The sequence below is a fragment of the Pipra filicauda genome, unplaced genomic scaffold (assembly GCF_003945595.2).
Source record: "Pipra filicauda isolate LSUMZ 115617 unplaced genomic scaffold, ASM394559v2 scaffold127_size2900866_pilon, whole genome shotgun sequence".
In the NCBI taxonomy this organism is placed as follows: domain Eukaryota; kingdom Metazoa; phylum Chordata; class Aves; order Passeriformes; family Pipridae; genus Pipra; species Pipra filicauda.
In genome coordinates, this window is record NW_024103740.1 from 1,146,383 (window position 1) to 1,173,627 (window position 27,245).

The 27,245-nt window shown below is 39.3% G+C and overlaps 1 protein-coding gene across 4 annotated transcripts in view; it reads left to right on the top strand.

Annotated features, from left to right (window-relative positions):
• Positions 1-27,245, top strand: part of ABCC1 (ATP binding cassette subfamily C member 1) — a 50,090-nt gene that overhangs the window by 1,005 nt on the left and 21,840 nt on the right. For all 4 annotated transcript variants that reach the window (XM_027743996.2, XM_027743998.2, XM_027743999.2 and 1 more), the window contains exons 2-13: positions 11,811-11,987; positions 12,404-12,526; positions 13,747-13,884; positions 14,933-15,058; positions 18,012-18,073; positions 19,021-19,152; positions 20,152-20,379; positions 21,055-21,232; positions 21,883-22,044; positions 22,714-22,806; positions 24,030-24,233; positions 26,742-26,888. In XM_027743996.2, the coding sequence (XP_027599797.1) occupies positions 11,811-11,987; positions 12,404-12,526; positions 13,747-13,884; positions 14,933-15,058; positions 18,012-18,073; positions 19,021-19,152; positions 20,152-20,379; positions 21,055-21,232; positions 21,883-22,044; positions 22,714-22,806; positions 24,030-24,233; positions 26,742-26,888 (1,770 nt within the window). The remainder of the gene's footprint in view (positions 1-11,810; positions 11,988-12,403; positions 12,527-13,746; positions 13,885-14,932; positions 15,059-18,011; positions 18,074-19,020; positions 19,153-20,151; positions 20,380-21,054; positions 21,233-21,882; positions 22,045-22,713; positions 22,807-24,029; positions 24,234-26,741; positions 26,889-27,245) is intronic.

The window sequence follows — 27,245 nt, forward strand, 5'->3', positions numbered from 1 at the left end:
AAAAAAATAAAATAGAATCAGATGTCCCAACAAATGCCATTGTAATGTTTTGTCTCAAGAACCATTAACGTATTACCCATCATATATTTAGTTTCTCCCAGCTGATCATAATTGGCTCTGCTAACCTGCTTTTACATTCCTTATGCTCATATCTCTTTTCAGCTAATTTTCAGGTTTCTTAGAAATGGCTAAATTATGAGTTGTCATCATACATTTTTTCCCCCTCTCCTAGTGTGAGACTTTTTATTTGAAGAGCTTTAGAGAATACGTGTTTCAGAATTGGTTTATGGAAAATCTGACTTGAGAGAGTAGTAGTATTGTGAAAAAGAGTTGCTGGCTCATTCCCTGAGCTGTGGAATTGCAACATCAGGTGGAAGCAAGAACTACACTTAGGATGTTGGAAGCAACTAGTTTATGCAGGATTTCTGATAGCAGATTCTTTTATTAGGAAAACACTATTCTTATATATACTACAGCCATTTCTGGTATTTGTGGTGTGTCATTTGTGGTGTGTCATATTCCATACATTTTTTCACTAGTTGCATTGGTTCCCGAGGTTTTGGGATTTGCCATCTGTCTCCAAATCATGTGGACTCTGCCTTTCATTTCTTCCAGTTTAAGATCCTTTGGGTGTGGTTGTTTGATTTCTGGATTCTTCTAATCCCGCAAAAGAACAATTGCACATTCCAATTAGGGTTAGATGTGCCTGGAAAAATCTTCCTTGTCTTCATAAGTAACACTCTGTTTCCACTTGGTTGTTGCATCATTCCCAGTAGTGGAGAGGGTGGCAGTGGTGGTTTGAGTGCTCATGGATACTCTGGCTGCTCTGTTTTCTGGCATCTCCATTACTGTTGCTGTTTGAAGCTGAAGTAGTAACAGATTTTCAGAAAATACCTGTGTATATGTGGTGTTCTGCTGGGCTTTAGATACCACGTGTGGTTGTACTGGTGCTCTTCCTGTCTTGAGGTACTTCACTCTTGAGCTCCTCAGAGCTGGGTGATATCTGCATACCTGGTGCACGTGTTATTGCATTCCTGTGGTGAACTATATGGCTGCCTCAGCTATTCTGCTTGGTCCTGAGGCCGTGCTAGAGGAGCAGAGGGATTTCTGGCAAACTCAGCTTCAAGGAAAAGACGTGTTTTCTTTCAAAGGTGATGCTGAGTCTAGGACAACTCAGTTTTGAATTGTGGGGGAGACTGTGGTTGAAAGGACTTAATGGACCCTTAAAAACTGTATGCTAATCTTCTTAGGCTTTGCTGGCCAGGATTTTTCTTGTTTGCACACCCAAGGAATGTTATTGTTGAAAGTTCTTGTCTGAGAATTAAACAGATTGGTTTTATTTAATACTTACTCTGAAAGGTCAGGAGCCCAAGAAAGTTTGCCATCTTCTTCACTCTGTTTTTTTTTTCCTTTTCTCGCTGTTTAGCCTACTTCTGTGCCCCTACTCAGTGTATTAACTTCACTGCAATCAGATTTGTCTGTAGAACTTCACTGCATCTTACTTCCTTTGAACCAGACTCACTTTTTAAAAGGGTGCTGTTTAACCCTTCCTTGCTCTGGCATCACTGAGTATCTCAGAATGAGTATCCCATCCATAATATAAAGAAAGGTACAGCTGTGTAAGATAAATTTATTATTTACTGATAGCTGTTGATGACAATAAAAGCTTTAAAATACTTTAGTGGACTTGAGATAGCATTTTGCACTACTTGCATTCTAGTTCAGTGACTTTAAAGGGCCTGTTTAAGCTGTAAAACTTTTTTGTGACCTAACATAGCTGAGATAGCTCTGGCTAGAGTATCACTAGTGTCTGAGTGCAGTCTGCCTTGTTTCAATACCAGCACACAAAAAACCAAAGGTAAAGTGGGGTGAGGACCACTGTCACTCCAGGTAAGCAGGATAAGTGTCAAGGCAGATGGAGAACTTGCTGCACGCTTTGGCCTGCTGACCTGGCTGTCTGGACATGTGTGCATGCAGTCAGTGCTCTCAGTGCATTTACATTTTGAAATAGTCAGCTGAGTTTCCTTTCTTCTGAGTAAAATTTTGATTTTGGTTTTTCAGAGCTTGTAACCTCCTCAGTATCATGTTTAGAGAAGTCTTTTCATGTTTAAAAGTGCTAAAGGAAGAGGTTAACAGTTTTTGTGGCACTGGGATATTTCAAGCCCAACACTCAGAAGGGCTTTTATGAAAAAGAAGTAGGAAATACGAATCTGAAACTTTGAGGTTCTTCCTTATACTTAAGGGAATGTGAGATAAACGGCTTATATTTATATAAGCTCCTATCATGTCCTTCACAGGCATTGTGTTTTTTAAAGTTGATTTAGACAAAAGTTAGCTCCAATTCTTTACTTCAGTGAGAATTCATTTGAATTTTTTTCCACATTTTTCTAGTTGGGCTTCTGGTTTTTGAGGAAGGATTTAAAGCAAGTAATTGCATTGACTTCTAGGAGAGAAGCAGTTTTCATCTCCTCTGTTTTGAAAACTAGAGTCCTGTAATTATTCAAGCTATATCTCTGCCTGTGTAAACCCTGGCCTATTTCTTTCCTGTTGGTGCAGAAAGCTTTTGTGGAGCCTCTTCAGTGTTAGTAAAGAAATGGTATCCAGTCACTGTTCTGGATTTAGCACTTCTTCATATGAAACCAAACTACAGAAGAAAAACAGGCAGAATGAGTAAAGGTGAAGCAGAGCCTCGCACACAATTTCTAGGGACCAGCTTGGAGGGGTTGGACTCTGCTCCCTTTGCTGTCCTTCCTCTGTCTGAGGCTTTCAGGCATGTTTGTCTGCCTAAGTAAATGTATTTTCTTTGTCCAAAGACATTATGTTTTGTATTTGGGTTGACACTGTTTTAGCCAGAGGGATCTATAATGTAGCTTGATAGAACTTTCTTAAGAAAAAAAAGTATTAATATTCTTCAATTCGTTATATTCTTAGCTGACATTTGTGAAGCGATACTGTGTGACATAAACAGGTGCTGTGCTTATATTGTTTATGAGGACACTGGTAGTTTTACTGAAATAGACTTCTGAAGGAAAACCAGACATTTTATGTAAGGAGCAATTTCATGTTGTTCTGAAGATCTGTGGCTTATGCTTCCATGCATCAGATAAGCAGTAAATTGGCACATATCTTGGAACCCTGCAGCTTTTTGCACTGCAAGATATGTCTCTAGTGCTTTTCTGGTGTGTTTGTGGCAAAGCTAGGGAGGAGGTTTGAGGTGCTGTGAGAGCGTGCTGGGTGAGCTTGATAAAAGCTATGAATTTAACCTCTGCCTTTACTTGTACAGGTATAAAGTTTAGGAGTGCCTTTGTGACCAGTTACGAGTATGCAGATCAGGAAACTTCTCATTTGTTGACAGAGGAAGGTCTTACGTGGACAGTGTTTGGAACAGAGGAGCAGCAGTAGAGTGTTAAACAGAAAACCCTTCACTCAAGACGGTGCCTTTATTACAGTTAACAGCAGATTGCATGATTTGCATGGCTTGGCTGCTGTGTTTTTTAGTGATGAAAGCCAGAGGCCCATTTGTCAGCTTTCTCCTCTTTAAATCTGTAAGACATTCTTTTTATTGGTCCTATGAACAAGGATCTAAATTTGCATAGAAATTAAACTTAGATTAGAAATGAAACTGATATCCCCTGATCCAGAATAGATCAATTTAGGGGAAATACAGGGAAATTAAGCCTGATAATCTGTTGTTGATAGGGATTTTCTGAACAGATGACCTGTCATTCTATGGCTGTCAGTTCAAGGTTGCTCCGAAAAGTTAAATGAGGAAAGAAAAGCAGCAAAATGCAGAATAACTCTTGCTGTTCCATGCAATTACAGTGCAGTTTACATTGAAACACTGTGCTATACTGGGACCCAGGGAAGGTCAAGCCAGGTTGTGCTGAAGTCATTCTGGGTCATCCCTAAAAAGCCTACTGCTGGGTACTGACCTTTTGCTTACTTTTAATAGAGTCAGAATTCCCTGCATTACTGTTTTCTCCCTATTTGCATCTGTGGGAGCTTCAGAGACAGTTTATCCCAACTTAAGCTGTTCTCTTAGTCCCTTGATAAGATCATTACCCCAGGTGTGTTCAGACTTCTCAGTGATTTGAACTCAAGGTACAGGCTGTTGCCTGTATCATTAAGCAAAAACCCTGGATTTGGTGCAAAAAGATGAGAGCAGGGGTCTTTTTCTCCTGTGTCCTGTTAAGTAACAGTGATTTCAGTGGAAAACTTTACAGAAGGGTAAAACCTATCCTTTGGTTCTGAAGCTGAATGGTAAATATTTTGTTGTCATTTTGCCAAATGTTGTCTTGTGGCACTTGCAGATATGGCAGGGAAGTGCTATGTCTGTAGAGAGAGGCTACATTTTAATTTTGCAAGTACTGATATAATCTGTCATATGTTTCTCTGACACAAAATAAATAGCCATAGTTGAGTGGCTTTTAGCTTCTTGGGTTACTTACAACTCTTGTAAGTGCCACAGCTGCAGGTGCTCCTTTCTCTGGTGATTTCTTAGCACCAGCTTCTTATTTTAGGCTAAAAGGTTCTTCTTATTTTAGGCTAAACAACAGCAAAACATGCTTTTTTGCTTGTAATTTTACACTCTGTTTCAGCTGATGCAGTGCTTTCTATAACAAAGGATCTCAACTCCTTGTAAACCTGAGGAAATACTGATGTTTGGGTTTGGGACAAGAAGGTATAGACACCTGATTTAAATGCAGGGCCAATTATTGGAAAGTAGAGGCTTTCTGTTGGCTATATTAACAAGTCAAATCTGCATTATGTAAGTCATTACTGTTGAGAACTTAAACCATTGCTAAAACCATTTCTAACTTGCTAAAACCATTTGTAATAGAAAACATTATGAGAAATTAAGGGCATTTCTCTGTCACTTACTGGTATTTTTCCACCCTAAGTCTTCTTTATATAAAGGATTTAAAAATTTTAGGGCCTCTCTTTATTATGTGATTATTATTTTTTTTAACTTTCCACCTCTTGCTCTAACAGTCTTGTCTTGTGATAACATTAAGGGACTATAAGAATAAAACTTATATTTCAGAATTACTTTGAAACAGAGGAAGAAGGAGGGGCATGGTTTTTTCCCCCATCTGAGGTCTCAATTCTTGCATGTTATTCTGGGGAGCTGGGCTAGAAGGCTTGCTTATGAATGATTTAAGGCTCTTTATATGACTTGCATGTCAAAATCTTAATTGGAGACCTGCATTTTTTTGAACTTTCGCTAAACAGTTATTTGTTCCTTGCTTCCCTGACTCCTACTAGCATTTTAACCAGTGAGCTTCATACTTAATAGCAGGAGTTTTGTTCCATTCATGATTTTTTGAGAAATGTTTTGTGTTCTCACTGTTTGGTGATCTGCCCCTGCCCAAGATTCTAATATCAGTTTAAAAGAAGATCCCATATTGCATGGTAGGCTTAGTTCTGTAGTAATAAAGAAAACTCCAAACTATGTTTTTTCCGTGGGTGAATGTGATCTCCCCAGGGGTTGGAGATCTGAATCTAATTCTTAGAACCCAATGTGGTAATTACCATTAACGTTTCTTATTTCACCTTTGTGGCAGTAGAAGAACAAAAAGGCAGAAACTTATGGATCTCTTTGGGCTGTTATTGGCCTGAAGAAAGGTCTGAGACCTTTGTGGGTATAAGAGCACTTACCCTCACATGAGACCACGAAGGGGAGTACTCAAGTCTCTTCCCAAATTGGCAGTCAGGCTCACTCTATGTTCATTTGTTCCACTGCCTGTGGTAAGTGGTATAGGTCTGTGCAGGGCCATAATTCCAGAATTTCTCCTGGCAGAAGTAGTTTCAAGAGTCCGTGGAGATCTGGGAATGAGATCAAGTATTTGGTTGTGTGGCTTTTACTTTTTAGTAGAATCCTGGGTTTGTGTGTTCAAAAAATTAAAAAAAAAATCACTGCTGCCTTTCATCAAGCATGTGAAATAGCTGTTAGAAAAGTATTACTGTAAAATCTGTGCAAGTATTTTCAATTTTTCTTCCGCCTCCTATTTGCAGAGTACACCCTTAGATGTTACAGTAAACCAATAAACCATTCGTTTCATACAGTTAGTACAGACTTCAAAGGAATTGGCTGTGTATTAAAAGTTTCATATAAATGCAGCATGAGGTCACTGTGTGCACCACTACAAAGGTACCATTTTACTTGTACATTCTGCACTAACTTCAGTTACAAGAAAAACAACTGCATTGTGTCATAGGAGAGGTCTGTGCATTTTAGGTAACTTCCTGTTTATTAAGAAAAAAAGCTAGAGGAAATAAATGTCAGCTGAGGTGGCAAAGTACGTCTGTCTGTGTATATTATGCTTCTTCATCTGGAATTGATTCTAGAGCCATCCGATCCTCTAGTGCAAGCAGTACTTTTTTTTCAAAATAATTTCAATATAATAGACCTTTATAAAGGTCCTATAGTCCTTTATAAAGGACTTATAAACATGTAAATAGGAGTTTGTGATGGCTATTTCCGTGTCATATACCTCGTTTTGTGCCTTGTTTACCAGTTTTAGGGATGTTGTTACTGCCTACTGCTTGTTTCTGTGAATGTTCCTGAGCAGATAGGAGGGGTGTTTCTACTGCTTTCTGGGGGAGTTCTGGAGCATTTTTCTTGCACAAATATCTGTTGCTTGTTTTATCAACCTTTATACACCACCTGTGGGGTAGCCTGAACAGTAAGCACAGCAGAGCAGATGTTATGCTGGTCAGGGTTGTGCGTGATTGTGCTTGTTTAGGCTCTATTCTAAATATGCTCTTAGACAAATGGTGAGCTTCAGCACATGTTTCATGGTCTGACTCCAAAATGTGAATGAGAGAACAAAGAAGCTGTATCAGGTATCATGGACTTTTTTCAAACAAGGTGAGAATTCCTTTAAAGCAACCTTAAAGAGAGAGGACCTTTTCTGCACCTCCCCTCACCCTGTTGCCCACTGATGCAGCTCCTCTAGGCTCAGCCAGATTTGCCAAATCTCCTATCTGGGGAGAGGCAGGCAGGAAATTTGCTGTCCTAGATGGATGCCATGAGGCCATCAGCTTTCAGCCTACCCTGAGGAGAATGGTTGAGTCAGCCCTTGGGTTTATAGGTGCTACACTGGGGAATTTTTTAATACGAGAGCTGCCAGATTGAGACTTCCGATTTCAGTGGGAAAGTGATGATATTATTAAAATGAAAGTTGTCAGCTGCAATTCTGGTGTTACTGCCTGAGAGAGCTAATTACTTGCACTCAACTAAAATGTAAGCATTGCATTAAATGAAAAGTGTTTTTTACTGTTAGGAAGATAAGATTGAGAAACCATATCTTGGTATGACAAAGGAGGTGGGTGATACTGAAGTAATGGGTACACACCAATGTCAGTGTTGAACTCCATTTGAAAGAGTAAGTGTTGGCCATGATATTAAGATTCCAGTGTGGTTTTGTAATCTCATTTTTTTACACAGGTGTGTGGTAATGTTTAAGTAATTTTTCTGTCACAGTTGGTTCATGCAGGTGGATTAACAGTGTGCTGGCAGCCTACATCTCCAGCACACTTGCACACAGCAGGCATGCAAGTGAGCAATTTTGGTCTCTTCGTTTCTGCCAGTGAAAATTTTAAAATGTGCTGTGGATCAAGTAGGATTATTGATGTGAGAACAAGCAGCCACTGGCTGCTCACTAAACAGCCTTTCCTGGCTGCCTATCCAGTGTCAAATGCTGTTATTCCTCAGGTTAGGCATCCTGGAGGCAAAACAGCTTCCCTGTGCTCTGCCTTCCCTCAGCACAGGCGCAGTAACTGATCTTTTGTGTTACACCTTTGTCTCACATTCATGCTGCCAGTGTTTTTATCTTGCCTGCTCCTGAAATTTTAGACAGGAATTAATATAGTTCTTAATTTAGCTAGGGTTTATGAACTGTTAAATAAGTGGTTTACCTGTGAATAGAACCAGGTCATCTGATTCTGGAGAATGCCAAGAATTTTTTTGTGCCCTTCTTGTAGATAGAGGTTTTCACTTCAGACGTGATAGGAAGGTTTTTCGTGCCATGAGAGAAAACCTGCTACAGGGCACAAAAACTGTGGACTGGTATTTTTCAGCCACAGTACTGGTGGTGAAAATGAAAACTGAGAAATAGGTCAGATAAATTTAAAAATACTCGTTTGCTATTCTGGGAAACTTTAAAATTGTCGAGGAATTTTTGAAAGGAAAAAAATCTGAAATTATTTAGCATCTGAGGTGTGTTTTTTCTGGACTAGGCTAAAACTAAGCCAACAGCAGATCTCTTCTCTCCCAACATGTAATAAGAAAGGAACAAGGATCAGACTGATTCTTCTCCAGTGGATTCCTGCAGTCATAGCTTAAAATAAAGGCTGGTTTCTGATTGTACAGTCTAAGAGCTATAGACCTCAACCCCTTTTTTCCTCCTTCATGGCAGGAATCTGCTGGTTTTTGTAGGCTTTCAGTGGATAGTTGTATCTCTCATTTGTTGTGACCTTGCAAAGTGGAAGGGTTAACTGATCAATCAGAGTGAAAATTATTAATCTTTGAGATGTGAAAAATGGGGCAGCTTTGTGCTTTAATAGAACTTGCAAAATAAAACTTGAGTCAGGAAAAATGTTGTTAATTTGCTAATTAATGTCTGTTAAATACAAAGGTCTGCTTCAGTGAATGTTTCTGCATTGTTCCATGAAGGATTTTTGGTTTTGATGGAAAAAAATAAAACTGAAACTGGATTTATATAAAGCAAAGGAGAAGCATGTACTGTATACTGGCAGAACTGGTCTAGACTTGTGTAACTGAACCTGATGATTTGAGTATGAATGCATGTTGGTTTCATGATGAGTGTGACGTGTTTTCCAGCTACAGTTGAATCTCATAAAGCTGTGGTATCCTCCATGCAGAGCTTGGGCTATGCCTGTCTTCTGTAATGAATTGAGTTCCTCTTGATTTTGTCCTCTGAGGGCATCAACAGCTCGGTTCAGGCTGGGAGCATGCTGCTGATGTGACCTACTGACAGTCCCCTGTCCTGCTTGTTGGGTCTCTCAAGTGTGACCTTGAGTGACTTTTGGACAGGTGTTAACTGGGAAATGTGCTCCAGTGGCTCTTGCACAGGTGGTAACTGGGAAATGTGCTCCAGTGGCAGATGGTCAGTCTGCAGCAGAGCCTGCAACTTCAATTGGTGTGGACCTGAGTGAGAGGAAACTCGTGAGGCTGTTGCTCAGCAGCAAGTATTGTGTCTACAACCCCATCCCTGTCTCTGCTCCTGCCTTGTGTAGACACAGCCTGAGGGAATTGCACCTATGGAAACAGCAGGAATAATGCTGCCGTGTCTCTCTTCATGCATTCCTTGTCTTTTTCACTTGAAATGGATGTAAAATGGAAGCAGCCTCTGCATCTCACCTCTGTGTTGCCATTTCTCTTGTACTGGGAGGAAAAGTGGATTTTAAGCTAAGCACGCTCCTACTTGATGGCAACAGCCTCTGGATCAGATCCTGGAAAAAGTACGAAAGAAGATACACTGATGTTGCTGCAGCTGTTAAATTCTAGCAGGTAGTTTGAACCAAAATTGCCTGTTTGTCCCATCCTTCTTGCATTTTATGCAGAAACAAACACCTCCAGATAACTTGCAAATAAGAAAGTCAAATGAAAGGTTGCACATGTTTTTAGGATGTCCTCCAGCCAATATGCATAGCAGTCATGCATACAGCACTTCTCGCTTTTATTTCGCCACGTGGCAGTGACATGTGCATTACCTGCTCTGACCTCTCTGGTGCTTTCCTGATTCATTTTACAGCAAGCATTTACAAACACTGCAGAAGGAGTTAGTAACTTTCTTAAGCAGTGTGTAGATCTCCAGAAGTTTACTCAATAAAATGCTCCTGTTTGTTTGTGGTAAAGCTGATTACATCCTGTCGATTTACTTGTATAATCTTGTAACTGTCTTAATTTGTGAATTGTAAACTGTTCTGCAGAGTCATGAGACTTTTTCTTGGCTGTTGTGCTGTAGTGGAGCAGCTGGGACTTGGAAAGCCGAAAACATTTGTGTGGTGGCTAAATGTAAGGATGACTCAGCTGAAATTTCTGATGAGTTATGCAGTCAGGAAACTTAATAAGCATGTGGCTTGTCCACAGTGTCTCGCAGGCACTGCCTGGTCACGAACAGCTTATGTGACCCCTCTGCAGATACATTAAAACATAATTGGGCATTCGTATGCTCTACCAGTGTGAATTCCCTTGAATTAGCTGTAGTAAGTTCAGAGATTTTCTTTTTCTAAAAACTGGAAAATTAAAAATGATATGAACTGAGAAGAATTTTTAGCATGCTGTGGAATTAGAGGAGAAAAATAACAGTGAGTGTCCTGTGCATACAGTCTGTGGTATCTAACTGGGAAAGAAGTCTTAGATTCTGACAGAAATCGAGGGAAATGGGGAAGGCAAATACATCTTCCATTTCTCTTTAGATCTATGTTCTGTTTGTAATTGTGCTTGAAACTGTTTAATCAGTGGAAGATGGGGACAAACAAAGTGTGGTGATTCTGAGCAGTGGGATCTGGTTTCAGCTTTGATGTTGGAATAGAGGGGACAGGCACTACAGCTCCTTTTGGTTCTGTTTCCTCATCTATAAAATGTGGATAATGGCACTTATTTCTGTGACTAGCTCAGGCTTTTATAGAGGAGAAGGATTACTGACTGTCATTATGTCCCAGTAGTGGTACTGGTGGTGCAAGCTGAGCAACTGTCTGAAAAAATGCTTTGCCACTGAACATGATAGTATAGTTAACAAGGCTTTGGGCTTGGGACTGCTGCTCTTGGCTGTGGGGCTTTTAAACAGAGGCTTGTGAGTGATGTTTCAGCTGTCCAATATTGCAGTCCATCTGCAGCAGCAGTATTTCTGTATTGCATTGTTCTGTTGGACAGTCAAAAATTTATGGCACTTGAGAGGAAGTGTCTCTTTTGATAATTTTTCAGCAGAGTCAGTAATTTTAAGGTAAAATTTGCTGCAAGAGATTTTCCTAACTGAGAGAAAGCATAAATATGATATGAAAGCTCATTTTATTAAACAGTCTGTCATTGTAAATAGTCCTTGTACCAGTACTGGAAATGGTGATCACATTTTTATTACTGTGTCAGTTTTGGTTTGACTGTATGGTTGTTTGACTGTCTTGGTTTTGACACTTGTGTTGAGAAAAATAGGAAAACATTGAATTATATTGATTTACATTCTCTTGTTGTTGAGTAGGAAATAAGCTGCAAGAGTGAACCTTTTACTTAGTTGTGTACCTTGTTGTGAATCCTCAACTAGGTTTGCTGCAGACAGCTTGGGAGCTATGCTTTACAAATACTGGCATGATATTGTCTTGTGCCATTCACTTTTACTGTGTGCCAGATAATGTTTGCACGTGGAAATCTGGGAATGCAGTGTATCTGAATATTTACACATACATGTGATGCACAGTGGTTACAGTGGGAGGTAGCTAGCACTGTCGTGTTTTGTTTGCAACGATAATGTGAAAATTCTTGATTAATGCTGTTAAAGATCCTGGTAAGTACTGTTGAGGACCCCTATTACACTCGAGTGAGCTGTATGTTATGGTAGCTGTGTGTAACCACAAAAGTGACACCGTCATCTTGTGAAGGTTTAAAACTTCTGAGCTACAAAAAGTGCAATAAAATTAGATGCATCACAGAATGGAGCCAGTTTAATACAAGTATAAATAAGTGCACAAGAGATACAGAAAAAGGCTGATAGCGGCTATTTCTGACTTTTAAATATTGAAGTTCAGTGTTTGCTTTTTCTTTAACTCAACCTGTTTTCTTGCCCCAGGATTGGAATCTGACATGGCACACAGAAGATCCAGATTTCACCCCATGCTTTCAGAACACAGTCCTGGTCTGGATTCCTTGCACTTACCTGTGGATCTGCTTCCCAGTGTACTACCTGTACCTTCGCCGTCATGACAGGGGATACATACAGATGTCCAACCTTAACAAAGCCAAAACGGTACCTGACTTTTTAAAATCGGGACTTACTGAGCTAATCTGGAAGTTTGAATCTATTTTCAGCAGTGTTTTAGCACAGTATTTTTGTTGAGCACCATTCTTGGCCTGCATGTACACTTCAGCTGTAACCTACTTGTTCTCCTTGTGTTTGATTTCCAAGCCTTATATGTTTCCCTTGCCCTTTTATTAGGCTTTTTGAAATTTACTCCATGTAGATCCTGTGTAAGACCAGTTGGAGAAGACTATTTTAGGCAACTCAGTCTCAAGGCCAAGTTGTTTTTCTTTTGTGTATGTTGTAGAATTGCCCAAAGGATATGATCTGATTATCACTTCTACTAACATATAACATCTAGTGTTCATCTATTGTGCTGCATTATCTGTGTGAACTGATGTATTAAAGACACTTCTCTGTTGCAGGCTTTGGGTTTAATACTGTGGATAGTCTGCTGGGCAGACCTTTTCTACTCTTTCTGGGAAAGAAGTCAAATTTCTCGAGCTCCATTTTATCTCATTAGCCCTACAGTATTGGGTATAACAATGGTAAGTTCTTCTGCATGGCCCCTGTTCATGCAAAACCTTAAGCAGTAACACCACCTTGACATTACTCACAGTGTTGTAATTCTTATAGCTACTGCCTTTATATACAGACTTATTCTGCAGCTGAACTGCAGTTGACTGAAATGTCTGCTGTGTTTTAATAAAAAAATTAGGAAAAAAACCCCCCTCCAACCCAGCAGTGCTCAGTGTGTTGCACATCAGCACATAAGGCAGTGCTAGTTGTCTTGCCTTATTTTGATAGGCTTGAGCTACCATTTATTTAATAGTTTGACTCAAGCATGGGGTGAAGGAATCAACTCAAAGAAAACTGTTTCAGCCTAGATAATACAAACCACTGAACTTGGTGGAAGACAGTCAAAGGCATTGCATTATTAAGTATCCTATTACAAACTCTCTTGCATGTAACATTCTTTAGGGCATGTTTTCTTTGTTACACTTCGTGGCACAGTGGAAATCCTAAATGCCACGAGTCACACAGGTGTCCCCAGCTAACTCTTTCTGCCTAGATCCACAACTATTGTCTGCTTCCACACCAGTATCCCTGCAGCCTGCATTTTAAGGAAAATGCCTTGCTATTCATTTGTTGTCACATTTATCGTGGACTTGGAGTGGTAGTGATTAAACAAGATGCTCAAGGGGGAGAGTGGGACACCACAGCTCCAACAACAACCAAACAAAAAAACCCCACCCAACAGCCCTCAAACCTACCCACAAATGCAAGAGCTGTTAAGTACTTTGTGGTCATTTAATAATGCAATTGTCAAGCTTTTGTCAGGCTGATTGAAAATGGTGTGTCAGCAGCCAAGTGAGATGTACCAGCTTCCTAAAGGACTCTGAAAACACACCAAATACAGAAGTAGAGCAATACTTGGTCAGTGTTGTTTGGCATTGTGGCTTATATGGAAAGAAGTCATTTTATTGTAAAAACAACTTTTGACAGCACTTTTGTGTATGTGATCATTTATTTCTAGGTAATACATATTCCTTTTCTCTCTTTTTTTTTTTTGTCCACTCCTTTACTGATACAGAGAATTTCCTATTTAAATGTATTTTTGAATTACACTTAAAATTTCAGGGTGTTAGTATGTGTGGGACATACTGGATTAGAAATTTTAAATAAGTACACTTTAGCATGGTACCTTTAATATGTGCATAACATATTGTAAAACTTACGAATATATTTTTATCTTATTTGTTCACAGTTGGTTGCCACATATTTAATACAATATGAAAGAATAAAAGGAGTCCAGTCTTCAGGAGTAATGACAATTTTCTGGTTTATCTCATTGTTGTGTGCCACAGTGATTTTGATATCCAAAATAAAACATGCCTTAAATATGGTAAGTGATTTTTAGCCTCATTCAGTTGAAAATAATCTGAAATGCTGCAGTAATAGAGCAGTTGCTTGCTAATTATGCCAGTCAAATCAGTTAATGATTCATTCAGGGTACCTTGGGTTATAACAGCAAAACAATCAGGACTTAATGACTCCTGTTTTGAACTGCTAGTGGAATTCATAGGGATTTTACCTGTAGCAACAATTGCCAAGAAAATTTTTCTGACTGTTGGAGAAAGCGGATGTGTCTGCTTGAGTACACTGAAAGTGGATAATCTTTGATATGAAACTGTTTTAACTGGGAGTTTACGTCACCTTCCTGTTATTATACCGTGGATTTCCTGAAACACTTTGTTCAGTGGTGGTGTGGTCTCACCTGCCAGGGCAAAGTGAAAGTGTACAAGTGAAATATTTTTGTGTCTTGTAGTAAGGCCACCTGAAATATCAGACTAATTGCAAAGCTGCCTGAAAATGGCAGATCACTTTGATTTCTTGAGACCTTTCAGCCCTGTTGTGAATTTTGAGAACTTTCAGCCAGCTTTTGTCTTCAGCTGTTGGGAATGGGATTTTACTGGGGGATGTGTGTGTCCATCTATCCCCGTGCTTTGATTTCTGTGGTTGACATGTGATGTATCAGTCCCAGTCTAAAAAATGAGAGAACCTCTGAATTTAAGCACAGTGGAACAAAGTGCAATCTAAATTCTTCTCTTCTAATTCTTATCTTCTGTGTGTGTACTAATTAAAAAAATTGCTTTGAATACTCCTTGTAACCCAATGCATGAATGCCTTGCTCCTCTAAAGAAAGAAGTTCATGCTTGTGTGATTATGGTAGTGACTGAATAAAAATAAACAATATCTTTCACATCCTCCCCCCTCTCATTACCTTCCCTTTACCAAAATAGACATTACCCCTAATTTGTGTGGGGTGGGTAGTGTGGCACTAACTTAGTTTGCAGAACTTACAGAAAGGAGTGGTTTTCTGTTTAATGGTAACATGTTGTTTTAAATCAATTCCTTAAGCCTTCTAATTGGAGTGTTACCTTCCTTTGTAGGGTGCTGAAGTGGATACATTTCGTTATGTCACCTTCTGCATTTACTTTGTCCTGTTATTTGCACAGCTCATCCTGTGTTGTTTTCCAGAACAACCACCTTTGTTTTCTGAAACAGTGAATGATCCTGTAAGTAAGTCTGTACTGAGTGCTGAGTATCATACCTCCAGTGTTCTGTGCAAGGAGCTATGGGGCTATAGTCTCCCAAATAATTCAAATTCTGCTTTTTAGTTGGTGATGAAAAAGATGAAGCCCATAACATGCAAAAACAGGGGGAGAGGGGGGCTGTATGGAAGAAAAAGCGCAAAAATAGTTTCACTCATTCCTCAATAGCATTCCTGGGGTCAAGTTATATTTATTTTTATTCAGTAGTGCTTCTGGCAGTTGGTGGGAAATAGTGATTTGAAATGCTGTGCTCCTAGTCACCTGATATGTTCAGTAGGCAGTAACTCACAAGGATATGGATTCTCTTTCTTTCAAAGGTGGGGAAGAATTTAGACCTGGAAAACTTTTGACTCTGGATAGATGTGTTTGATTTCCATATTTATCTCTCTTGTGTCAAGCAAAAATTTAACCAACTCAATTGCAAGAGCAGCTAATGTTAGAGGGTGGTTTGGATGTAGAAATTTAATTTTGCCTGGACGTGATGTTTTTTGCATGTGTTCCTAATTATATGTGCTAGATATATGTAGAGTGACCCAAGGGATGCTGGGTCATCCTTGCTTACCTCTGGGCTAGATCTTCTGAGTCACAGTGGAGTGACACTTGTCACTGCCTGGAGTTTGCCAAGATTAGAAACTTCATTTCTATAATTTGGTTTTTTTTTTTTTTAATACAGGGTCTGATTCTGGTTTGATGGCTGTTAGGTGATGCTGACTGATGGAGGAAAGTGTGGAATGTGTGATGTGGGGAATAAATGTTGCCTTTGTAAGTGTGGAAAGGGTCCATAACCAGTTGCACTTACTGAATTCCACAGTTAACTTTCTCCATCAGTATCCAGGGTGCCAGTGGTGCTCTGCATTCCACAGCAAACAGTCTGTGTGTATATGTCTGGAGGGAAGAGCAAACTGCTGAGTCTTTGGCACCTCTTTGGGTTCTTTTCATCTCATTCAGGGATTAAATATACTTGACAGGATACTGTGAATTTATGGAAACCTTCTTTTCTGCTTTGATCATGTTTGTAATAATTACAAGGTGCTTTGAGACCACAGTGGTTTGTTTTTCTCTTCTGAGTATTTCTAGGGGTGTCTTTTGGAAACAGGGCAGACTTGAAATTTTAACTTTCTCTTTTCATGAGTGATGTGTCTGTTATGATGGAGAAAAAAAGAAAGAAGTCATGTTAGACAGCTTTAAATTCTGCTTTATTCCCTTCTACCTAGCATTTCCAAACCAGAAATGTTTGTAAGTCTTAAGTAAAATCTTAGTATATGTTTACTTAAGTCAGAAAACTAGAGTAAAATTTCTAAGATGTAGATACCGATGTATATAGAAGTCAAATAATGTGTTTTGTCTCGTTTGCATTACACAAATCCAGACTTATTACAGCTTGTTGTTTTCATTCTACCTGGCATAAAACTCAGTAGAATTAATAGTTCTTTGTGTGATAACTATTTAATTTTACAAAAAACAGTATTATTTTTAAAGTAATGTAACATTTTAATGTTTTAAACTTTGGCTTTAAACAAATGAAGTCTGCTTTTTGGTAGTACAAGATCTAGTGGGCTCTTGAATTTAGAGCTTCCACCTTCAAGTTGATTAAAAAAAGTGTAAAGGAAAAAAGCAGTGCAGCATTTTATATAAAGTTGAGAATGTTCTTCAGTTTTGATGAAGTTGAAACTATACCCTGTATTTGCTGAAGTAGAAATCTGTCTGTCAGGAATGCTGGAGTGGCTGAAGCTGGAAGTTTTGCCCCTTCCCTTTCTCTGACTTCAAAAACTTCTATTCATTCATTAGGTGATGGTGTTGGATTTGCTTGCAGTCATTTTACTGCAAGTGTTTAAATACTTCAGAAATGTGAAACTCTTGTCCCTTAAAAAAAAAAACAAAACTGCTTGTGTCTCATACATACTCTTATTGTTCCCTGCAAAGTTGCAAAAAAAGTTCTGTGAGAAAGAGAAAATGCAAGACTCTCTTGGGTGGTAACACACTGCAGCACAGGAGAGCCAGGTTACACAAACAAGAGCTGAAAAATGCAAATGTTTGAAACACTTGGCTCTGGTTGGGTTAATTGCAGCCCTCTAATGGTGTTTGGTGACTTTAGTAGATAGAATACCTGAGTTGTTCCAATTATAGTTGAAGATAAAAACCTAGTGGTTTGTTGTCCCAAAGGGGTGGCTGGTTTTAGCATTCTTTAGGTGCTGTTCAGAGCAGAGAAAGAGGGAAGAGAGAAATGTGCCCTGGAATTCTGCAAGTAAATCACCTTTAAGTACCTTTGAGATTCTCCCAGCCTTTCTTTAAAATGCTATTTTAGTCCAACAGATTAGGAGATGACATTAATTTGAAGAGCAGTCAGACAACCAGACACTGTGCTAGGTGTGGAACAGGAGTGGGCTGTGTACATTTATGGATACTGAAGTTTCCCTTGCTTATTGATGAATGAGATACAGGGTTTCTAAGGGGAGTTTTGGGGTGCTTTTGTGGAGTTTACAGTTTTTTTTCATTTGTGCATCTATGTTGATGAAATCACAGCACTTCACTGCTAGAACACTAGAACTGAATTTTCATTCATGACTAACTGCCCAATTAACATATTTATGCCCTCCTATGGTAGCATACCTTGCATTGATATAGGCACTGGACTGGAAAGACTGTCTGGCCTGCACTGTCTTGTGAAAGTCCTTCAGCTATTTGTTGTATTGTTGATATGGAACACTGCTATTCCTTGTGTCCCAGTGGTCGAGTCTGCTGACAGCCCTGGAGCTGTGCTTGTGTTTTCTGAACAAGCTCTCAGCAGCATAAATGGCAAATTTTAGTAATGTGAAAAAATAGTGTACACAAAAGGAATTTCAAAAGCATATTTTCTGCTTTGCTTGTTTCTCTTGGCCCTGTATCAGTCACTTTGATTTCTTTTTCTCCCTTCTAGAATCCATGTCCAGAGTTCAGTGCTTCTTTCCTCTCCAGAGTCACATTCTGGTGGATCACTGGGTAAGATCAAGGTGCTGTGTATGGCACCAGTTCAAGTTAGATGGCACTTTGGGATCCTGCTTTCAGAGTTAAATTAGCAATAATCCTGCAATACTAATTTCGGTTGTTTTGGTTGGTTGTTTTGTAGATAGATTAAATGAATATTTTTTCCAAATTTGATTAATATTTTTTACTTTCTTTGTAGAGTCCTTGTAATTTTAAATTTTAGCAGTATTTCCAGAATCACAGAATATTCTGAGTTGGAAAGGACCCACAAGGATCATCAAGTCCATCTCTTAAGTGAATGGCCTGTATAGGGATCAAATCCATGACCTTGATGTTGTTTAATATGTTTGTTGGACGAATATAATAAAAAAATTTTCTTTGGGAAATATAAGAAGGTAGAAATTATCTGCTGTATTTAGAAACTAAGGCATTCAAAACTGTTACGTCTTTTTGCCCAGGAGGCTTTTTTTTTCTATTAACTTAGTTTTAGTTATGCTGTATGAGTTAAAGCACAGAAACATGTAAAATAATACTGGTGTATAGCTGAGGTTGGTACTTGGCCAGAGTTCCAACAGAAAGTTAGATGAAAGGAATTGCTTTGTGAAATTAAAAGCTAATAAAGATTTTGAAACTTGGTAGGCATGGCAGTATTAATTTCCTGGCTGATTTTCAAATGAGATCACTTCATCCTTTCTTTTATTTTCCCTGAAATACGAATTCAGTGGCACCTCCTGGATCCCTAGATGTTTTGGTGTCTGATTCTTGCAGGAAAGACAGGAGGATGTGTATTTTAGCATCTGGACCTGTGTTGTTACAGGTCCCACGGCTTGCATGCATCTTTGTGAAGAGCTGGCTCTGCTTTGGGGCTGGATGCAAGGACCACTGCCTTATGGCATATATATATATGTATACACACATCTCTAGTGTTCCTAAATTTAGATTGCTGATTCTTTCTAATACAGGTTGATGATTCAGGGTTATCGGAGTCCTTTGGAAGCCAAGGATTTGTGGTCATTAAATAAAGATGACAAATCAGAGCAAATAGTGCCGGTTTTGGCTCGAAATTGGGCAAAAGAGTGGTCAAAGACCAAGAGGTAAGTTCAGTTGTCCTGGCTGTCAGTTCTCCCAAGATACAGAGGTTTAAAAGCTCAAGTTTCTCAAACTCTCTTTAGAGCTGTTTGTCATTTGGTATCAAACTTGCTTTTGTAAGGCCCATGTGGCAGCCTGGATTTGTCCTTAAGTGCACACAGAACAGGGACCAAGTAGGGTGGTGTGTTTCTTCTTTATGAACAACTTCATCGACTTCCCCTTAGTCTTTCGTGATCCAAACCTTATTACTGTGACTTTTGATGTGTGTTTTTTGTCCCGGGGAGGGAATGTTTTCACACAAACTTCAGTCATGTAATTAGGGAGCTTGGGCTCCCTCTATAGTTGCCAAAGCCTCAGGAGGGTGGTTCAGGGTGTAAAAGTGAAAAGCTTATTACTTTCCTTTGACTATATAGGGAGTCTGAGCATCTAAGCCAGATGACTAAAATTAGACTGCATGCCTGCACTCTCCATCCTACTTTCATCATCCTGTACTGCAGCAAATAGAAGTACCTTTTCATTGAAGGAAAATTACATGCTTGCTTACACGGCACGTTTTTATATACAACTTGTCCTCAGAAGTTCAGAGTATGTAGTTTGGCATAAGCCAGATGTGTAAAAAGAATGTGTGCATTGGGGATGTCTTGGCATCAATCTGACTTGTGTTTTATCTCTGGTGGTACGAAAGTTCAGCATTACTGGGTTCTAGAATAATAATGTCCTTTGCTCTTTAAGCTTAACACAACTTACAGCCCCATTCCTCATTCCCCAGGGCAGACCTGTAGGAGAGATTTGACAGGGGTGTTACCCATCCGAGCAAAGAAGGCCATTTCTGAATGGCCAGTTCATTTAGTTACGGTTGCATGATTAGAAATGTTAAAACCCAGTTTTAAGCTATTGAGAGCCATAATAAGCAGCTCATAAACATCTCATTTGTATAGTGTGCATTTTTCCACTCGGCTTTATGCTTGAATAAAGGCTACATTATGTACCTGCTCTTATTTCAGGCGACCATTAGACATGTTATATGCGCCCAAAAAGCAGCAAAAATCAAGCGACTCAAATGGTGATGTGACAGAAGAGGCTGAAGCTTTAATTATAAAACCATCTCAGAAGAGCTCTGAAGCATCTTTATTCAAGGTGTTATATAAAACCTTTGGACCATATTTTCTCATGAGTTTCCTGTTTAAAGCCGCACATGATCTCTTGATGTTTGCAGGCCCGGAAATTCTGAAGTAAGACCTATATACTTTGTTACTGTATTAAAAGTATGTGAACAGAATTTAAAACACTCTGGTATTTCACTCCTCAGGCTGCTTTGCCTTCGGCTGGTTAAATGGGGAAGAGATATCATGCAAGTGAGAGACCATGAACAAAGATGATTTTGGTCCATTAGTTTTCAAGTTATAACATCGTGCAATAAATGTTTGACTTCTTACGTTCCTTTTCAACACTAGAAGGCCAGGCAGGAATATCATCAACAATAGCAGGAGAGTTTATTAAACTCTACCCTGTAATTATTTTGGGACTACCCATCACAGTATGTGAAGCCAGAGAGCTAAGGGGCTGGGAGAATTGTATTGCTTTGAGGTGATAAGAAGTAAAGCAACTATAAGTGGTTGTGTTTTAACTGGAGGAAAAATGAGACTTTTTAGTGTAGCTCCAAGAGAATGCTATACATGTAAGCTACGTGATACTTTATGTTTCAAATTAGTACCTTGAGGAGGGAGTGATGCGTGCTCATTTAAAATGATCTCCAGTTTCTAGGAAGTTTGCTTAAATGTTTTATCTAAGTTTGGTACTTTAGGTGCTTGCATGACCTGTACAGTGATTGAAATAATCTAAGGTTGTGACCATGACATCTGATTTTCTTTTGCATCTACCAAGAGAATTAATTTCTCTCCCCATAGGTTGCTACTCAACTTTGTAAATAACAAAGCTGCCCCAGACTGGCAAGGCTACTTTTATACAGTGCTGCTGTTTGTTTGTGCCTGTCTTCAGACACTGATTCTTCACCAGTATTTTCATATTTGCTTTGTAACTGGAATGAGGCTCAAAACAGCTATTGTTGGTGTAATTTATCGCAAGGTAGGTGTTTCTATAAATATACAGTACCTGTCTGTGACTGTGAGAATGCATCACTTAAGTCTGAATTATTAGTTATGAGACTCTGGTACGTTGATTCCTAACTCTTAATGGAAATAAGAGGATATCTAATTTATAAATAAAAGCCTTTAAGCTAGGGCAGTCTTCTAATTTACTAGTTAACTCTCTTCTTCCCACTGCCAGACAAGAAGTCTTGTCTCATTTAGACTAGGGGTGTGCAGTGATTCAGTTTGTGCAGGAATTAAGATGCCCCTACATTTACAGCTTCATTTGGGACTTAGCAGCAATGCCACCTCATCTTAGCTGGAACATTTTAGAAAGCTGTGGACTGATAGCTCTGTGTGAGAAAAATGTGTCACAAGAAATGAAGATTCCAGTTCTTACACAAAACCACTAAACAAAATAAGCAGATGATATCCCTCAAAGATGCCTTATTGGCTGTATCACCTTAAACCTAGCTTAGCTGCTTACTTCAGACTGTGCAACTTGCATTTTGCAAAACATACAGGGTAAACAGAATATGAAGCAGGAATATGATTGCTTGTAATTTTAAAGAAGAATCTCTGTAAAGCAGTTGAATTCTGTGGAGAAAATGCAAATAAGTCTTGGTTTTATTTTTTATCTGCACCTAGGCACTTGTTATCACGAATTCTGCTAGAAAGACTTCAACTGTGGGTGAGATTGTGAATCTAATGTCTGTGGATGCTCAGAGATTCATGGATTTGGCTACCTATATAAATATGATTTGGTCTGCACCTTTCCAGGTGATATTAGCACTGTACTTACTGTGGCAGGTGAGTACTGTGTGTTGTTTCCTGTTTTGACTTTGGCAACGTGTTGCTTTCTATGATTCTGTGACTGCAGACAGCTGTTACTCAGACCACTGGAGGGTTAGAGCAGTGTGGGGAAAATGCTGTTTATTTAGAGCCATTCAGAACTGCTTTTGTCACTGCTATCAAGAAGGAAGGCAGGAGGTTCTGAATTTGGGCATCTGAGTGCATATGGGAGGGCTGCAGGTGGGACCTTTTGGGGGACTGGAATACCTGTAATCTCACTTGTCACTTGATTTAAATAAAAGTGGTCTTGGCTCTGTACTCAGAGTCACCGTGTGAGGTGTCACCGGGCTGACTCTTCATGAATCTCTACTTCAGAAGAACAGGCAAACCAGCAAAAACTGGAAAACATTAAAAGATCATTGTATACGGGTGTAGAGATATCTCTTCAGAGAGAGCTTGATCTATATGTATCTCTATATGGAGGCTATATATGTATGTTTGTTTCAAAAATCAAAGCATATAATTGTTAACCTAAGCTCCTACTTGATCCTCATCTTCCTCTAAGCTGTTCTTGAAAAGGGAAGAAGAGGTTGAAAAACTATTTCAGAATGCTTTTCTGAAGCATATGTTTGATTCAAGATTTTAAGAATGAGTTTGAATAAATGTTTACAATTAAGTACTTTTCAGAATTTAGGTCCTTCAGTGCTGGCAGGAGTGGCTGTCATGATCCTTCTGGTTCCAATAAATGCTGTGATGGCAATGAAGACAAAAACCTATCAGGTTAGAACCTTTATACACGTGACAGTGCTTGTAAGAAAGGTGTTCTGTTCTTTGACTTTTTCCTTGAGATTTGTCCTTTTATTTTTTTTTTTCCCCATCCCACTGTTTATCCCTTACAAAAAGGGAAGGGAAAGAAAGGTCAGAGGTGTTATGTATGCAGAATAAACAAACTCATGTATTTTTCAGCCTTGCAACATATCTGTGTATAATGATCTAAATTTGCAATAGTGAAGGCCAAGGTAGCATTTTAGCCACCATTGTGAGATGTCCAATGATGGAATTGGAATTAGTTCAGTTTTCAACTTGCTGCCTAAGAACTAAAGTGCAAACATAAACTACTGTCTACCTAACGAACCTGAATGAATGAAATATTCATCTTTTCAGAATGGTAGTTGCAGTGTTAAAGTTTTCTACTGCAAAAACTGCTTCCAACAGCCCCACCATGTGCTTTCTGGTGACTTCACTACTAACTGAATTTACTGCATGTCAGTGGAGATTGTTATATGGAACTGAAACCTTTTAGATCTCTGTGTTCATCAGAACATACTGGAGCATTTGGTTCCTGCATGGGAGAAGTAGGGAATATCTGGCATGTCCCAGCACACTGTCACTGGTGACAGCTGTCTGGGATAGCTGTATCAGTGCAGTCTGCTGGCTGCCCAGTGCTGAGTCACAGCATCACTTCAGCTTTGCACTGCCCTCATTAAAATACTTTATGAAGATGAAAACTCTGAAATGTGTGATGAGTGGCCTGGCTTCTTATGGCTGAATGGAAAGCTTTCTGCCTTAGTGCACCATCAGAAAACTATGGATAGGGCTAAAGAGGAAGCAAAATGCAGTTTGGTCTAAGGTTAGATAAAAACTACACGTCACTGATGCTTGGCTATAGTGGCTTATTTTTTAACTGTATATTGTACCTCTGAGGAACCTGAGTCCCAGGGCTCCCTGATGCAGGGTTAATCACACTTAAACCAGTGCCACAGCTGTTTTGATCTTGGTTTGGCTTTTCAGTTGGGTGAAGCATTCTTTTAATTGGTTTAAAACGTCTTGTTAATTCTGCATATTTGTTTGTTCAGATAGTATCTCAGATTTCCTGCTTGGGAAGCTAGTAAGCTTTTGATGATAATGAGGTAAATTTGCCATTGCAAAATACAAAGCTCAGGACTTTGAGGCTCTGCCAAGTATTGTGCTCTGTTAATTATTTTTTGCAATGTTGTTTTTAGGTGGCTCAAATGAAGAGCAAAGACAACAGAATTAAGCTGATGAATGAAATTCTCAATGGGATTAAAGTTCTGAAACTTTATGCTTGGGAATTAGCCTTCAGAGAGAAGGTATTAGAGATCAGACAGAAAGAACTTCAAGTCCTAAAAAAATCTGCTTACCTTGCTGCAATGGCAACCTTCACTTGGGTTTGTGCTCCTTTTTTGGTAAGTGAAACAAATCTAGAAGTGTTCTCTCCTTTTTGGGATGGTGCTTTCCAAGGCATTGCTTGAGGACTTCTTTTGGTTTTGTGTTTTAATGAGTAGAAGAGTCAGATTGTCCTCTGAAGTGATGGGACACTGAACACTTAGGGCTTCACTTCTCTATGAAAAGGCACTACTGTTTTCTTTGAAACTCAGTGACATCTGAGTTAGACGTATTCTAGAAGTTAATGGCTGAAGTATTTGAGAATACAAACCTGTTCTGCATCCCCTCTATTATTTTTGGTGGAGTACTTGGGGTACCTAAGGTTAAATGTATGGTCAGAGTTAGGAGGGGTCACTGATGTGCATGGTACCCTCCAGGTGGGAGCTGTGGCTGACAGAGTAAAAAAATCCCTTATTTCAGCGTCTTTGAGAGCAGCTGGTCCTAACATAAGAGTCCTTGATGGAATGGGGACATGGTGTGCCAGGAGTACCTCTGGCCAGGGTTCTCTCGGCATCTGTTTAAGAACAATATGGGCAGGTAAAGCCATTGTATAGCTTGGGATTGCTTCAAATTCCTATTTAAAAAAAAAGAAATCATTGATATGCGAAACATCCCTACTGTGTTTGTGATTAGCTTACATTTCAGCTAATAAAAGGGAGAGAAAGGTGAGGTCACATCAAAATTGCTTCAGACCCTATTAGAACAAGGGGCCATTGCTCTTGTCTGCAGAAGCAAATAAAAGCCATGACTACATTAGGATAAAATATGTACTGTTCCAGTTGAAGGTGTTTAAGTGTACTTTCCAGTCTCAGATTCCTTCCCTGCAAACATTTTTAGTGTTTACATTATGTTTTGGGCATGATGAAAGGCAGAGAAGCGCTGCCCTGCGTAGGAAGCATCTGCTGCATTCTTAAGTGAATGCTTTTCTAAAAGAAGTCTAAGATGATTTTAATATAGATACATTATTAAATGAAATTTCTAAATAAAACTCTGCAGGTGAACTCCTTAATGCTGTTCTGTGGAGTCTGTTAGATTCCCCTAAAGTGTAGCTCTGTTCCAGCAGACATTGTGGATGTGTGGCAGTGATCCTGCTCTGCAGGGGAGTTTGACACTGGGGCAAATCAGAAACAAAGCTGTTGTTCAGCATCTCATTTCTTGGATTTTTGTTTTTTTCATATGTTCTTCTGAACTTCTGATTGAAGAATTGTTGCGAGTCCCTACTTGAAAGCACTTTTGACATTGAAAACTTTTATATCCTGTACTGTTTCTCCTGTTTCCATGGCCAGGGCTCTTTTAATAACGGTGCCAGGAAACTATTTATTTGCAGTACCCCCCCTACTGCTCTGTGTGCTGATAAGGGTGTATTTCAGCCTAATTGTTAGTAACACAAGAGTGCAGGCATGCTGTGTGTGAGGTTATTCTTTGGACCCTTTCTTGTTTTTGATCTCCACTGGAGGGCTTTCTCCCTGGGACGTGGTTGTCCAAACTGAGGACTGTACAAACAAGCTACTGTACCAGGCACAGCTGAGTCAACCACTGCACCAAGAACAATACATGTCTTCACAGCAGTCCCATTGTGAGCAGAAGTACTCATGTCTTCAGTGGATGCTGTGCTTAGATGAGACGGCTCCTTAAGTGGAGGGCTAATTGTTTCAAGTCTTTTAGGAGGGGGGATGCCAAAGGTTTGTCTGCCTTGATTTCTTGTTTTAATTGGCAGTCTTTTGGAAACAGTTTCTGGATCTTGTGATAAACTGATGTATGAGTGGGGTTACCGTGGAAGAAAAAGCTATGAAGGGAATAGATCTGAAAGTGAACATCTGGGTTTACTTGCAGAATGTTACTATAATTTATTCAGCATATTTTTAAAAAGATAAGTATATAGATTTTTGGAATTATAGCTTATGACTGATAATAACAGTGGTTTGATGTAATTTTCTTGCTCAGCATGAAACTTAATTCACAACAGAAAAGCTTAATTACTATAAGGCTTCATGTTTGTAGTGCAATTTCAGGTTTCCTGGAAAACAGTCTGTCCACGATAAAGTGAGCTGTATTTGGAAATCTAGGGTTGTGGTAGTCTCTACAAAATACAAAACATGTTAGCATCGGGGTGTTTCTGACTTTTCTGTCTATAAATGTTACTGATCCAGTATCTGGTACTATGAGGAGTGCCTTAAAACTGAAACAGAGCAGGAAGAAAGACCAGGAATCGTTTCTCTCCTTCCTTTCTCCTGCAGTGTGACCACAAATAGCCTGGAATATTTGTGGTTTCACCCTTGCTATGTGAAGAAAGTTAGCACTTAGCACTAAACACTTTTCCAAGGGGAGCCATCAACTTCTTTTTCTGACAATAGATTTAAATCAAATGTTTGTTTTGCAAAAACTGTTATCAGGAGTGAGGAAGTTACCTGAACATTCCACTTTCTTTGATTTGTAGTCCTCTGATTGCAGTTGTCAGACTGTGTGCTCCTGACTTGGTGGCTTTCAGACATGTTACCCCATCTGTAACCTTTGCCCTTTGTTTTCAGGTTGCCTTGTCCACATTTGCTGTGTACGTCACTGTAAACAAGAACAACATCTTGGATGCTCAGAAGGCATTTGTTTCTCTGGCTTTATTCAACATCCTCAGGTTTCCACTGAACATGCTTCCTATGGTTATCAGCAACATAGTGGAAGTAAGACTTGAGTCATTAACAGGTGTTTCTGTGCAGAAGTAGGCCCTGGGTGGAAAGATTATATTCCCATGCTTAGAGAATGTCCACTGGTGAAATTCAACCACCTCAGAAAGGGAGCTTTGCAGTTCCTGTGTTAAGTGCAGTGCAAGCAAAATTATCAGTCCTGGTTGTGGCGGGTGGGTGTTCCTGAAATCAGTCATGATTCTTGTGGTTTGGGAAGTGTGAGCTTGCTGACTGTCCAAGCAACTATGCAGTGGATTTAAGGAGGGATTAGGAGTGCGTAATAATGTGTAATGTATATGTGGTGCAAAATAATGAGCTCTTAAATGTAATGAGCAGACTATATGATAGTTTTAT